The 14,092-nt window shown below is 42.3% G+C and overlaps 2 protein-coding genes across 6 annotated transcripts in view; one reads left to right on the top strand and one right to left on the bottom strand.

Moving 5' to 3' along the window:
• The window catches only part of LOC129100021 (serine/threonine-protein kinase WNK2), a 46,499-nt gene extending 41,691 nt beyond the window's left edge, over positions 1-4,808 (bottom strand). For all 5 annotated transcript variants that reach the window (XM_054609515.1, XM_054609517.1, XM_054609516.1 and 2 more), the window contains exons 1-2: positions 4,329-4,808; positions 3,237-4,101 (exon numbers count right to left, since the gene is read on the bottom strand). In XM_054609515.1, the coding sequence (XP_054465490.1) occupies positions 3,237-3,884 (648 nt within the window). In that variant the 5' untranslated portion in view covers positions 3,885-4,101; positions 4,329-4,808. The remainder of the gene's footprint in view (positions 1-3,236; positions 4,102-4,328) is intronic.
• A 438-nt stretch (positions 4,809-5,246) lies between these two features.
• On the top strand, positions 5,247-13,967 carry LOC129100347 (ninjurin-1-like). The gene is made up of 3 exons (XM_054609953.1): positions 5,247-5,290; positions 10,814-11,051; positions 13,825-13,967. Exons 1-3 carry the CDS (start codon positions 5,255-5,257, stop codon positions 13,965-13,967), a joined length of 417 nt encoding a protein of 138 aa, XP_054465928.1. The 5' UTR covers positions 5,247-5,254.
• Positions 13,968-14,092: the final 125 nt, after the last annotated feature.

The raw sequence follows: 14,092 nt of genomic DNA, 5'->3' as shown, positions 1-14,092 counted from the left end.
TTACAATTTCTAGGAAGAAAGCCATGTGACCACTGGAAGGAGGGAAAACAGTGGAAAATCACAGAGTCATATCTCCTTCCTCTTCCACAGAAAGCTTCTCCGTCTTCAACCACAGTTTACCGAGCTGGATAAAGATGGCGTCATCTACACGCAACACTGAACAGTAAAAATGCAAAACACAAGCATCTTCAAAATCTTCCATATTTTGGGTGCAATCGTAAAACTAGTTGATGCTTGAACTTGCGCTGTGCTGTTGAATATGGCCGAGGAGATTTGGTGAGACTGTGGGCAGCGTGGGTTCTTGGCTCAGACCACCAGTCTTTAAAGTGTCTCCTTGTATGACACACAATAACATTAAGCATGCTGGTTAATCCCAAAGGGGCTACAAAACTCTGAATTTGTCTTTAAGAAAGTCAATAAAACATCTCATTCGCTGCACTTCGATTTACTATCTACTCAGATTTAGAGTGTGTTCAGTGCAATCAATTGCGCAATGAAGCAACTCTAAACTTTGTCTAAAAAGATCGTGGATTTGTGCACTACAGCAGCTGAAACATACATTGAATTATTCCAAACGACTGGAGCGGAAATGTTAAATCGATTAATCAATTCTTGGTAATTATTCTTAATTTGATAATCGAGGAATTTGCCGTTTTTATTGGTCTTTCATAATCGCAAACATTTTGGCTTTGGACTGTTCATCAGACATAAAGCATTTGGATTAAGGCTTCATTTACCTGTATAATGTATTAATCTCCATTAATTGTTTTGGTTAACAAAACACCAGAGAAGGATGAGAAATACCATTACAGTTTCTTGTATAAGCAGCTATTTGCTATGTAAAGACATAGTGGAGTCATGTCTCCCTGAGCAGAGGATGAAGTCCACCTCCCTCAGGTGAACACCGTCAGCTCGGTCAGCACTTTTGTCATAGTGTTAGCGCTGTTAGCATTGTTAGCTGTCTACCCACTGGCTCAGCTGCTGCCAAGTTGAGAGCCTTTAAAAAGGCAAAAGAAAGCTCCAATGTCGTTTGTAACAGCTTTAAAAGTCGAAGTTGACATCATTAAAAAGGTCTCGTTTTGTCCGACCACAAGTCCAAAATCCAAAGAGAACCGATTTACATTTATGTACGGGACAAGGAAGGGAAAGGAAGAAATGAATTAGTAATTAAGAATCAGCAGATTACTAGATCATGAATATAATTATTAGTTAAAGCCCTTAAAATTACAATTTCATGTTAGGTTTTGCATTTACAGATCAGCCACACTATTTCAGTGAGCAGATTCAGCACCTCTAATAGTTTGATATTGAACTGCTCGCCATAAACCCACTGGACGTTTCATTTTATCAAGGCAGGGTTAATCGACATGAGAGCACAAGCGGTTCTGCTCAACTGCGGGAGGCACGGCACCAGGCCTTATTGATTCAGGCCCACGAGGTCTCAATTAATGGTTCTGATCCGCTCAGTAAGCTAATGAACCACATCGATCGGGTCAAATGAGTGTTTTGTTTATCCAACCTGTTTTATAAAAGACTGTGAGCTCAAAGTATATAATTATAAAAAAGGAGCCAATAGATTGAGAACATGCCTGTGAGAAAAGACCATTGGTCTTGTGATTAACATCCGTTATTGGCTGTCCACTAGAGGGAGCATTAATGTGTCACCGGGGGGGGAATAAAACACAGATAATTGCTTCCTGTTCCACATCCCGTCATCCGCCGAGTCCAACTCAGCAGTGTCGAGTTGAGGGGAGGTGTGGGATTGCTCACCGCTACTATGAGCCTGCATGACATCATCACACGTATGAAGTCATCATGTCTGTCATCACTGCCTCATCTCCACTCATTCTTGATATCTACAAAGTCCTTTTTCCCCAGTGATGAGGTGTGTCACCGTCCTGTGATACAAAGCGCACAAAACAGGTTTAGCTGGGTGCATTCTTTGGTCGCTCAGGTCACTGACGCAGCGTGTTTTTTCCGGTACCTCAGGAATTAGCATTCACCCAGGCCACGGGGCCGCCACACTGCTCCCAGCATGCTACACAGCGCACTTCGGCTGCTTCCTGTCCGCCTACCTCCTGTTGCACAGAGGGAGGGAGGCGGCGTGGAAGCACAGCTCACAACATGCAGGCGCACCGCTGTGACAGAGCAAACACAGGCATCTCCTGCACCGTCCACCCAAATAACTGTGTCCACTGCCACAGCATTAGAAGTCCAGCAAATGTGTAAAGCAGCAAAAAAGACCAAAGACAGTCGAAACATAGACGGTTGAAAATGTATTCTTAACTATTTTGATCTGAACGTTGAAAGAATAACAAATCACATTAGAAGTTCCCTTTCTTTGAGGGGGGCCAGTCATGCTTACAGTAGTCCCCCCCTAAGCCTCCTGGGAGACAGAGGGAGGGAGAGGTAATCCCCGCTGCAGCCTCCAAAAGGACAGAAATAATTAGTTAATACCTCTGCACAGTCTAAGCTGGTGATTTTCCAGTGTCTGTGTAAAGGCGCAACAAGATATAGACACTCATTGTGCATTTGCAAAAAAACAAAAGTGCTGATCACCATTAGTGGAGCTATTCGTCTCCACGTAAGCAGATCATGCTTGTCAATCAATGTCCCTGTGTAAACCATTGAAACATTTAAGTGGGAACCCATTTGCCACTTGGCTGACTCCCCCGTGAGGCGGATTGACAGCTCCCTGAAGGCATCGCCATTACGCTAACCATCATGTGTGAAGGGGGGGGGGGGGGGGCTTCCTGTGAGAGTCAGGCATTCCTTCACTTGTACAAACCACTAATTGCAAAACAAAAACTTGTGTATTTCTTGGAGAGAACAAGAATGTGGAGATAATTATAACTGGAAGTGTCTCGCACGCCCATTTGCGAGAGTAAGAATGAGAAAAGAAAGTGTTGGTATATGTGGAGGCTGAATATGAATATGTCCTACAGTACCAGTCAAAAGTTTGGACACACCTTCTCATTCAACTACTTTGAAGAATCTAAAAATATAAAACATATTCTGGTTTGTTGAGCATTTGTTTGTTTACCACATCATTCCATATGTGTTCCTTCATAGTTTGGATGTCTTCAATATTAATCTACAATGTAGAAAAAAATAAAAATAAAGAAAAACCATTGAATGAGAAGGTGTGTCCAAACTTTTGACTGGTACTGTATAATTAACTGACACTGCTTTGGTGTCAGATTGTAAATCAGATGCACGGTTTTTAAATACTTCACCTGCAGCTCACACCACGCAACTTCTACCCAGGTCTCAGTATCCAGGCCCTTGTAGACCGTCTTGAAGGACCCTCTCCCCAGCTCTATGTCAAATTTGAGGAACCGTCCCCCTGGAGACGTGGAGACCGCTTTCATCTCCGCCTCCTCCTCGTTCTCCTCACTGGCGGCCTTGATGGCTGCTTTACCACCATCGTTGCTCGTGAGATTCAACGCATCCACACCTTTATCCTTCTCCTCATCAGCGCTGGCGCTCTCTGTTGCACTGTCCTTTTGCCCACCTTGGCTCTCAGTGCTGGAGCCTTCCTGTATCCCGCCGCTAGTCCCCCGCGTCCTGTCCACTATTGTCCTCAGGTTGATGTTGATGATCTTATTCCTGTTATCGCACTCAGGGGCCTCAAACGCCTGCTCATCTGCCTCAGAGAACCACAGGCTCCTCCTGATGAACCTCTGGTGCACGTTCCTCTGATAGCTGCAGGACGGGTGTAAACTGGGGTCACTCGCGCCTCTCACCACTGAGTCCACATGATTGACATTCCCATCACTCATGGCCTCCTGCATGTTGGTGGGGGGGTCACACTGAGAGTAGTGCACAGGGGGAGATTTCAGTTCTTGGCTGGACTCAGAGTTTGAGTTGGCCTCTGGCTCCATGGTGATTTTGGTGAAGTTCAGTCACTTTGGTTTCCAGGTCATTCGTGCCATGGCCAGATTTTTTTTTTGTTGCAATTTTTTTATTTGATTTCTTTTTTTTTTTTTTTTTTTTTAGAGAGGAGTACCTGCAGCGTCCACTGGGTGACGCAGTTTGCCAGCAGAGGCCCTTAACGACAGTGGGATGGGTGACAGGCGAGATTTCATCCGATATCAAGAGCTGCAACAAAAAAAACAAAAAAACAAACAAAAAAAAAAAGGAAATGTTGCCAGTTAGTGAAACTAAACACAAAAAAACACAACAATGCAGCCAGCTGGTCATCTGGTGTCCAGAGTTTAAGGAGTTTAAGACAGGTGGATGAAAAGACAAGCCCACGTGATTTAATAAAAACACACATATATATATATATACACATATATATTTATAACAGATGCAATCAGACTTACCTTCTAACAACCCGACCACACAACCCTCTGGGGTTGCCAGGTTCGGCGTTAGGAGGAACCCTGTCCACGCCGAAAAAGGTGGACTTTAAAAAAAACGCCCTATCTGCAGAGAGTCCCCATTTTACGCACAAAATACGCACCAAAAAGCGCAGAAAAAACCCCCGTGGAGAGCTCAGTGTCTGCTCAGTGAGCTCAGCAAGCAAAATGAGGATGAAAGCATGAGGAATATATTGCATTTATCTCCCTTCCAGTCCTCTCATCCCTCCTCTCTCTCTCTACAGCTGCAGATACGCAGCCCGGTGTCTCTCTCTCTCTCCGTCGCCTTTATGCGGAGTCTTTTCAAGACACAGAAACCTCCCCACTGTCTCTGCCTCCTCCTCGGGGATTGACTAATTCAGGCGGACCACTGCTGTGTCGCTTGTCATGTTCTCTCCCCTCCCAGGGTTTAGGTTTCAGGGGTATGACCGGAGAGGAGGCACACAAAATGTGTTTCCCTCATTCAGCTTCCACGCCCCTGGTAGCGGCCGGAGGATCCGTCCAATCACAGAGCACGCTGGGACACCGACTCACACCGCTGTGCTGACACACACCTCACATGGAAAGGACTGCATGCATGTGAATGATTCAATAAATATAATTATAAAAAGATTATTCCTTGCAAATTAATGTTATTGCATGTAAAAAAAAAAATTAAAAGAAATCACACCCTTCCCCAACTCATCCAACTCATCCATTCATCCCAAGCCTAATGCACAACTCAGTTTTATGAAATAGTATTGTTGTGGCACATAATAGAATAACTGCAGTCTGCACATGCATCTGCTTCTCTGTCAGTAGGCTTTGTTTGCAGACTCTTCCCCCTATAGGACACTTTGCAGCTCAGTTTCTCAGAGCTGCAGCAGAGGTGCAGCACCACGCATGGGAAAATGATACACAGCAGCAACAGGGGAAGTGTGATTGAGGTAAGACCTTTGAAAACATTGGAAATAGAGTAGATTGTTGATACGTTGTGGGGTTGCAAAACTTACCACTGCAGGAAATGAAAGAAGATTGGATGCAATATTTCTGTCAACCAAGGGGGGTTTTTTTTTTGCTTGCTTTCATGCAAATAACTGCATCCGAATTCACCCACAAGGAAATCCAACAAGTGTCAAACAAGTGCTGAAAGATGGACCTGTAAAATGGAATGGAATGCAGAAGTAATGCTACGCATAATGAAAGTTGTCAAGTTTTACATGTTTGTTTGGCTTTAATCCACCTTAGTGGTTATTTCAGAAGCTTTGTGGTGTTGTTGCATTTGTGTGTAAGGTGATCATGTCAAACTATCCATCTGCTGTGGTTTCTGCATTTTCACTTCTTCTCATATTACATGTCATCTATATGTGGGGGGAAAATAAGCTGTAAATAAGCTTTGGAGAACAGAAATGAAGCATGTCCACACAAACAAACAAACAAAACAGATTAAATAGAACATACAAACAGAGATCTTGACGTCTGTTTTCAAGCATGCAGTGTCAGATGATCTGTCTGGTTCTGTTGACGGGTTGAAGCATTGTTGGCACCTGAGTGACCTTATAAATAATGAATGCGCTCATTTGTTTCCACTTCACCGGCCAAATCGCACACACAAACACACACACGCTCACATGGTTTTACTTTTTACATAATGTCACCCTACGCCGTGCCACCACAAGGAGTGTTTATTGTGTGTGTTTTATGTGGCCGACTGAAGTTGCCATTTGACAAGTAATTACAATATAGTTCAGATGCAGTTTTTACAGGGCAGGGCGATGGGCTTCATCTCCATTGTCACTGTTTTTACAGCGCCATTTCATTTCCGATTGATGTGTAAGTGTGTGTATGAGGAAGAAGGGAGGAGGAAGAGAGAGAGAGAGAGAGAGAGAGAGGCTGCCAGAGATAGCTTACTTCCCTGTGACTGTCAGAGTTCAGCCAACAGATGCAGAATACCTTTACGCTCAATAAACTGAGCAATTGGTCCCATTTACAATGTGTCTCCCACCAGTGCGAGTCAGTAAGAATGGAATCAATCCGTTGGTCGTTCGGTGGAGTGAAGATCTCATATGCAGACTTTCCACAGGCTTTTAATATCTCTGCCTTTGTTCCGCTGAAACCTGAGACCAATCAGATTCTGCGTCAGACGTCAGCACATTCCTGAGCATGTCCTTTTTTTTTTTGCTAATCAGTAGGTTTTTTTTAACACTGTAAACTTTTTTTTTTCTCTGGTTTTGAGAAGGTGTTTTAGTCTCTTGGACCATGTTCTGATACAGCCATGTTTTCTTTGCACTGTGTGTAAGGCTGTAAAACTAAAAGGCCTACAGAGAATCATGGAAATTAGATTTTACAGCTGGGTCGATCCTCATCTGGAAGAGGGCCAGACTTTGATGCGAGAGAGAGAGAGAGAGAGAGGCTGCTGATGGGACATGATGGATGAAGAGCAAGGAAGTGCTGATGTATGAGGAAAAAGGAAAAGATAAAGGAAGGGGAAACACACCCATGCAGTTACGTATGCAGGTTAATTTGCTTTTTTTTATTGTGTGGCTGAAAAGCTGCAAGTTCAATCAACTAAACAATGGATGCAAGGTTTCCCCCATAGATTGTAAGGTCTCAATATGTCCAAAGTGCTGTCTGTGCATTGTTGCTGCAAAAGAGCTTTTTACATGTTGTAAAGCAATGGTCCTGACATACGCTCACAGTAACTGACATGCAGGTATTTGGCTTAGCGGTGTGACGATGTGGGAAAAAGGGGAAAAGTTTAGGATTAGACGTGGGAGTTGAATGAGTTCATTTCTTTTGTTTGGAAGTGAGCCAAAACTTGAGTGAAAAAAAACAAACTGTTGTTCAATTAAGATTTAGGTTCAATCTCAGGGATATAGAAATAAAAGAGTTTCCAGAGGCTGTGATTTCAAAGCCGGTGACCCTTTTGAGGCAGACACAAAGATAGTTATTTATCACGGGAGGCAGCTATGTTCACTCAAGTGTGAAAGTGCTCTGGATGTAAAAAAGCAGTCTTTTATTTGTTTTTAAAACACTGCATAAATCGGCACCAGTTTAAATCTCACTTTGCTCTAATCTCTCCCTAAATGACCTCCAGGCCCTTTATGTTTTTCAGTCCAATTACTCCTCTCCATTCATCTGTTCAGTAGACATCCAACAGTGATTAGGCATTTTTAGTTTTTCTCCCTTGACTGGAGAACAGTTGACTATCCACTCTGACAGGGGTTCCCAAGTAGAACCCCTTTAACTGGGACACATGTCATCTTCCAAAGAATCTGGATCTTTAGACTGAATCCCTTCAACCAGGTGATATCCAAAAGCTTTAGAAAACAAATTCTAATCTTATTTTGACATTGAATTCTATAACCTATTGATTCTTGCGTGGGTGATGGTTATGTAACAAGAGATATGCTCGGTTCTGTGTGTGTGTGTGTGTGTGTGTGTGTGTGTGTGTGTGTGTGTGTGTGTGTGTGTGTGTGTGTGTGTGTGTGTGTGTGTGTGTGTGTGTGTGTGTGTGTGTGTGTGTGTGTGTGTGTGTGTGTGTGTCTACTCCATCAAGGATACATAGTCTGCTAGTTGCTGAATAGGAATACACTCTCTTTTTAAAATGATTGAAAAAACATCTTCCTTCAGAGCACCACTGCTGAATGAACATCCATTGGAGCTGCTGTTCAGCGACGCCCGGCTCACACCTGAGCTCTGAAGACGAAGACGAAGATGAAGATTGGCCCTCGTCAAGGCCTAAACCACTCAAACTATCTTCGAACATAAAATAATCAGCAGCGCCGACAATCTCGTCCTCAACATTGAAGCCTTTTCTTTTTTTTTTTTTCACAACACACCCCCACCTGCAGCTGCACAGAGCACAGAGTTTGCGAGGGATTAACCAAAGCACAGAGCTGGTACGGACTGTCTTCCCACTGCTCCAGAGATAGAGCAAGAGAAGAGCTGCACCCTCTAATTTGCTACAGGGAAGGCCACAGCTGAATTACAATGTGTTTAGGAGATTCACAACAGTCAAGCTGGTATGGTTAAGTTGATGTATGAGGGGGAAGTCCAAAGAGAAAAGAGCTGGTACTCTGGTTGCAGTAATTATATTGATTTTTATCTTGTGATAACCACTGGAGCGTGTTTAATTATCTTAATTAGCCCTGCCTTCGTAGAACATGGATTACATGTGTCACTGGCTAAATTCCTCATCTGGCAGCGATCCTATCATTTCAGATTTAATAAGTTTGGCGTAGCTTCACGTGAAGACATCCCGACAACATCTAGCAAAAGCGTCTCCATGGGCGTTCTCCAAATCTTTCTCACTCTGAGCCATAAAGTACCCGTGGTGGGACTCATAACCAGGAATCAAACAGCTCTTCAAAACAGCTTTTGCCTGCCCTTGTGACTGTGATTTCTGCCACAAATGGCACACTGTCATGACGTGTCAGGGTCAGCCATTCTGCTCTCAAACACCGACAGAGGCTTGATCCCAGAGTCAACACACCGCGGTGAGATAATGCTTGTTGTGAGCTCACAGGTTGGAGATGTGCAGTCAGTATGTCTAGAAACACAGCAGATGGATTTTCTCTGAAATTCACCAGCAAATATAAGGTTTTTTTTGTTTTGTTTTTTTTGCCGTATGCACTGTTTAGTGTTTTGTACGTACTAGGCCGAGGCTCAAGGCCACCTACTCAGTCAGTCTGAGCTGTCTGTCTACTCATATCATGTGGCTGAGAACATGGGATAGCGGCTAATCACAGCAGAGGAGACGATTAAGAACAGAAAGATAGGGAATATAGGCCAGGGGGTATGTCACACTGTGCTATAATGCTACATATGATCATGCAAAAAAAACTAAATCACAGAACGCATCTGATCCAGGCTTTCATTTGGATATCACTTTAAATTTAAGAACACCCACAACAACCCATGTTTGCACTGACTTTAGGGTTCCCGTTTGAGAAACAGAGCGCTCTTCTGTCCGTCCTTCAGAGATGTATTGTTATTTTTGCACACTCTAAAACGAAAGGTACTCATTAAGTCAATCGCTCTGTACTCTTTGGTTTCGGTGCTTATTATTGTGATGAATTATTCACACTGCATTCCTTGTCTGAAGAAGACTCAGGGGATAGACTGCAGAGAGAGAGAGAGAGAGAGAAGGGGAGGAGGGGAGGGAGGACAGAGAGAGAGAGATAGAAGTTGTTTCACTCTGTTTAAACTCTCAGTTCAGTGTGTCACTGTGGAATAGCAGCAAAAATTAACATATCCTGCTTTCTGTAGAATCATATCAGGTGTCACTAATATTAAGGTATGTGGGTGTAAGAAGGTGGCATAAAATTTGAAAGCAGGGTACAAAGAAAATTTGACATTTAACATTTATGTAGATTGAGTAGCAAAACAGATCCTCTTACCAGGATTTTAAAAGTAAATTGTAGAATAAAATCTCACAGTGCAGTGCTTCCCAAACACGGGCATTTAGACTTTGAGGGAAAATACTTGAGAAATTTAAGTTAATGCATTCTGTTATGTGCTCAATTTACAATACAAATAAAATGAAAGCAGGATAAATGAAGAAAACTGATGCTGTAAAAAGAGCTGTTCTGGGTTTTACTCAGTGCAGTTGTACAGATAAATCTGTCATCCTGGAGATATATGAGCAGGAAATGACCGATGGCTCATAGCATCCCCCCCCCGCTACCAGTCTGTCAGACACACTGCTTTGATTTGATAAAGTCAACAAATAGAGGAATAGAGGGTTCACAGCAGCTCATGCTCGGAGAATAAGGAAATGTGCAGACTGGATCCCGAGCATGCTGACCCGTTCATCTGTTTAATGGGTCTGCTGCCATTGTGTCAGTATCTCTTTGGCTCTGTTTTCAAAGGTCACAGTTCTGTAATGGCTTCTTGTTGTGCTAATTAGGTCAGAATAATTACCAGATCCTCACCATCAATGCACAGGAAGCAGAAAATTACTGCTTTAGTCTGATCGACATGCTGCCTCGTTGCACTGTTTTGGGGGGAGCAAAACGCAGCACAGAGCACAGCTTTGTTTATTTTTGGTATATTATTCTCAAAAGAGAAAAGAATACAATCATACATCATTTTAAGAATTTAAAAATAATTTACATTTTTAAATTCTTTAAAGAGAAAAAATGAATAAATATATAATTATAATAATTATAATAATAATAATAATAATAAAAAAAGAGAAAAAGGAAAAGAAAAGTCCAATTTTAAGAAGAACACCAAATCCCTCAACCACATAACATTTTTTGGAGGATTTGAGGTGACTTCCAATCCTTTAAGATTCTCCTTCATGCCAAAAGGGTTGAGAAAGCAATTATGTTTTTGTGTTTATTTATTAAAGTTTTATGAGAGCTCGGCTTTCTGTTTATCTCCGAGCTTTCTTCTATTTCAAAAACCATAAACATCATCTCACTTACCCTCTTACCCTCTTACCCTCTTACCCCCTCCTCCAGGCCTCCCGTCCAGATGTTGGGCCCAGCAGCCCGGCCCCTCTGAACATGAACCACTACGCCAATAAGAAGAGTGCTGCAGAGAGCATGCTGGACGTGGCTCTACTGATGGCTAACGCTTCCCAGCTAAAGGCCGTACTGGAGCAGGGGACCCACTTCAACTTCTACACCCCCATCATCACCCTGATCAGCATCTCCCTCTGCCTGCAGGTCGCAGTCGGGGTCCTGCTCATCTTCATAGGTGAGAAAAAGAAACAAAGCGCCGAGTCCCTTTAGGTGTGGCGTCTTTGTCTGCTTCACACCTCTCGACCTTCACCAGCCCTTTTTTGTTTCCCTCAGCAAGATTCACGAACGTCAAGTCCACTGACTCCTGACAAACAACCAATTACCGGTTGGTCTCCGACCGTAACCATGGTAACTAGGCCTGACACCGGGTCACAGTTCACAAGGTTTTTTTAGTGCTGCTGTCAGCACCATTGGGAGCGGAGGTAGGGAGGAGGGTTACTCTGTTTCTGTGCTGCTCATGTGGCTGTAAATGCGTCAATAAGTGTCAGTGTTCACGTCTACGCACGTCTTAGAGTAAATAGAAAGAAACAAATCGATAAAGAAAACATAAAAGGGTCATATATTCACACATCCAGAGATTTTGAGGACCGCTGCATCTAACAGCCTCATCCGGGGGTTGTAAAAACAGCTCCTTTAAGATGAGAAGATGAGTTAGGATGAGATTTTGTTTAAAATGCAGGACATTTCCCTCTGAATGACTGGACAGCAGATCAATGAACTTTATCCAGGTCACACTGACCTCTTCCCACTGACCTTCGTCTCAGCTCTTACAGGATGCGTAAACAACACTGTTGGCAGTAGTGGAATGTAACATTTACTCATGTCCAATTTCGAGGTACTTGCTAAAAACTGTCAATAGCCATTAAATACCCATTTTTGCCATGTTTTGGGGAATAAAATGTTCTATAAAGCAAGCTATGAATGATACATGAACAAACCCCTCTGTAAAAACCTCCAGAATAAAGATAGGAATGAAACTGGAAAGTTTTGGTGTATGTATGCATAAAAAACAGCCTTTAAAGATTTGTATGGTAAAATGACTTACATTTTTAAGACACTACTGGTGAATACGGTAGAAAAAATTGACTAAAAGATGTCCCCATGAAACTTCCCCAGTTAATTACTTACATTAAGGCTTTTAATTACTTTTGTTTTACACGTTATCTGAAATATTATGTTTAAATATGCAAATGAGGCATAATCTAATGGTCATTTTTGGTAAATTTAGGAGAAATCTTCAGACTCAAATAGATAAAGTAAAAAAAAAAAAAAGTACATTTTTATTTTGGATGTTTTTTTTCCACTAGTCTGAATGAAGACATTTTATAGAAGCAAAATAGCCCAAAATCTCTAAATTGATCAGTGAATGTGGATGTTTTTGCTTTGGGTGTCTCACCTTAATTATTTACCAGTTTGTGAATTTGCTGTGTTCACAAAAAAAACAACCATAATGACTCATGAAAATAGGATTTGCACATTTTGTTGGTTGCACTGTGAAAGATCACGTGTCAGAAAGAAGCATGTCGGTCAGCATGTGAGACTCATCACCACACATTAACATACGCCTGCCCCCTCTGACCTCCACCCCCCCGCCTCGTCTCCACCCGGATATCAAACACATCTCTTTCTCATCTTCATTCGTCTTCCTTCATTTTCTTTGACTGTTGTGACCTCCGCTGCTCCTCCCTCTCCTGCTCCGTCTAATGGAGCCGGTGGTGCGTGATGTGAGCGACCTACATACCAACGGCCCCCCCAAAACCCCACCCGAGGCAGATCAGACACACACACAGCCAAGAAGGGTCCTTACACCGTTTAACCTTTGGTAATCTCTCTCACACACACACACACACACACACACACACACACACACACACACACACACACACACACACACACACACACACACACACACACACACACACACACACACACACACACACACACACACACACGGACAACATGTGCCTTTAGAGTCGCAGCTCTAATGTAAAACACCTCCTACACACATTTCCCTTAATTTAACGTAATTAAGACCCTGTTTTGATGAAGACGACATCTTTTATTAGTGTCTTTGTCGTGTTATGTCATTTTAACAACATTGTTGACTTACTTGTTTTTACATCATGTTGTTTTGTAGCCATGAAATGAAGCAGTCATAAAGGAAATACAAGCTTCCCTCGATCAGCTCACTCTTCCCTGTATTGTTCTTGTTTATTTCTGAGTGCTCTGAATCAGCAGTTTGTCCAAAGCATTAGAGTGATGCCTATCATAGAATAACAAGTATATGAGTGAGAAACTTTATTAGTCATACCAAACCAAACACTACTTTCCAACTTCTTTTCTGAAAGTTATATTCGTTTTGGTATGGTACCCATATAAGCACATGGAGCTAATTGTGTTATATTGAGATTAGCTTTACAACTACTGATTGTATTATATATATATATATATATATATTCTTTATATTAAATTCTTATAGAATTGTGAAAGTCATGAAGGTGGAAAAATATTTTAAAGTATATTTTTGAGCTATTAAAGTGTCTCCATCAGCCAAAATAGAACATTATTATTAGTATTGTTATGATTTATATGTCATCTTTTGTTAGCTATTCATAACAAAAATGTAATCATCTGTGAAATTTAATGGTATTTTGCACAGATTTTATTCAGAAACATATGATAGTCTGAATTTCTTTGAGTTCCTAGAATTAAGTATATGATCTATTGTTGACATTAAATCTGCGTACAATGATTTGGCTCGAGTCCCAGAATCATGTAGACTGCTGATGTTTGATGAGACATCCATTGAGTGTGTGTGTGTGTGTGTGTGTGTGTGTGTGTGTGTGTGTGTGTGTGTGTGTGTGTGTGTGTGTGTGTGTGTGTGTGTGTGTGTGTGTGTGTGTGTTTGTGTGCCTTTTCTTTATTATATTCCCTGTTTTTGTCTGCAGCTCGTTGGAACCTGAATGATGAACAAAAGCAGCAGAGGCTGAACATGATGGAAAACCTGGCCACAAGCCTGGTTTTTATCATTGTGGTAGTCAACGTCTTCATCACAGCCTTTGGAGTCCACAGGCCGAACCGCGGAGACTGACCACGAACACACTGACACACACTGACACACACACACACACACACACACACACACACACACACACACACACACACACACACACACACACACACACAGGTATTCTCTCTGTTTCTGCTGCTCACATA

This window comes from Anoplopoma fimbria, chromosome 12 (genome assembly GCF_027596085.1).
Source record: "Anoplopoma fimbria isolate UVic2021 breed Golden Eagle Sablefish chromosome 12, Afim_UVic_2022, whole genome shotgun sequence".
Taxonomy (NCBI): domain Eukaryota; kingdom Metazoa; phylum Chordata; class Actinopteri; order Perciformes; family Anoplopomatidae; genus Anoplopoma; species Anoplopoma fimbria.
This window is presented reverse-complemented; position numbering and strand designations above follow the sequence as displayed.

What these genes read in the sequence shown, in the direction of transcription:
- LOC129100347 (XM_054609953.1), top strand. Translation starts at nt 5,255, where the DNA reads ATGATACACAGCAGCAACAGGGGAAGTGTGATTGAG. An exon ending in ACAGGGGAAGTGTGATTGAG is followed by an intron (nt 5,291 to 10,813) that starts GTAAGACCTTTG and finishes CCCCTCCTCCAG; the next exon opens with GCCTCCCGTCCAGATGTTGG. An exon ending in GGTCCTGCTCATCTTCATAG is followed by an intron (nt 11,052 to 13,824) that starts GTGAGAAAAAGA and finishes TTTTGTCTGCAG; the next exon opens with CTCGTTGGAACCTGAATGAT.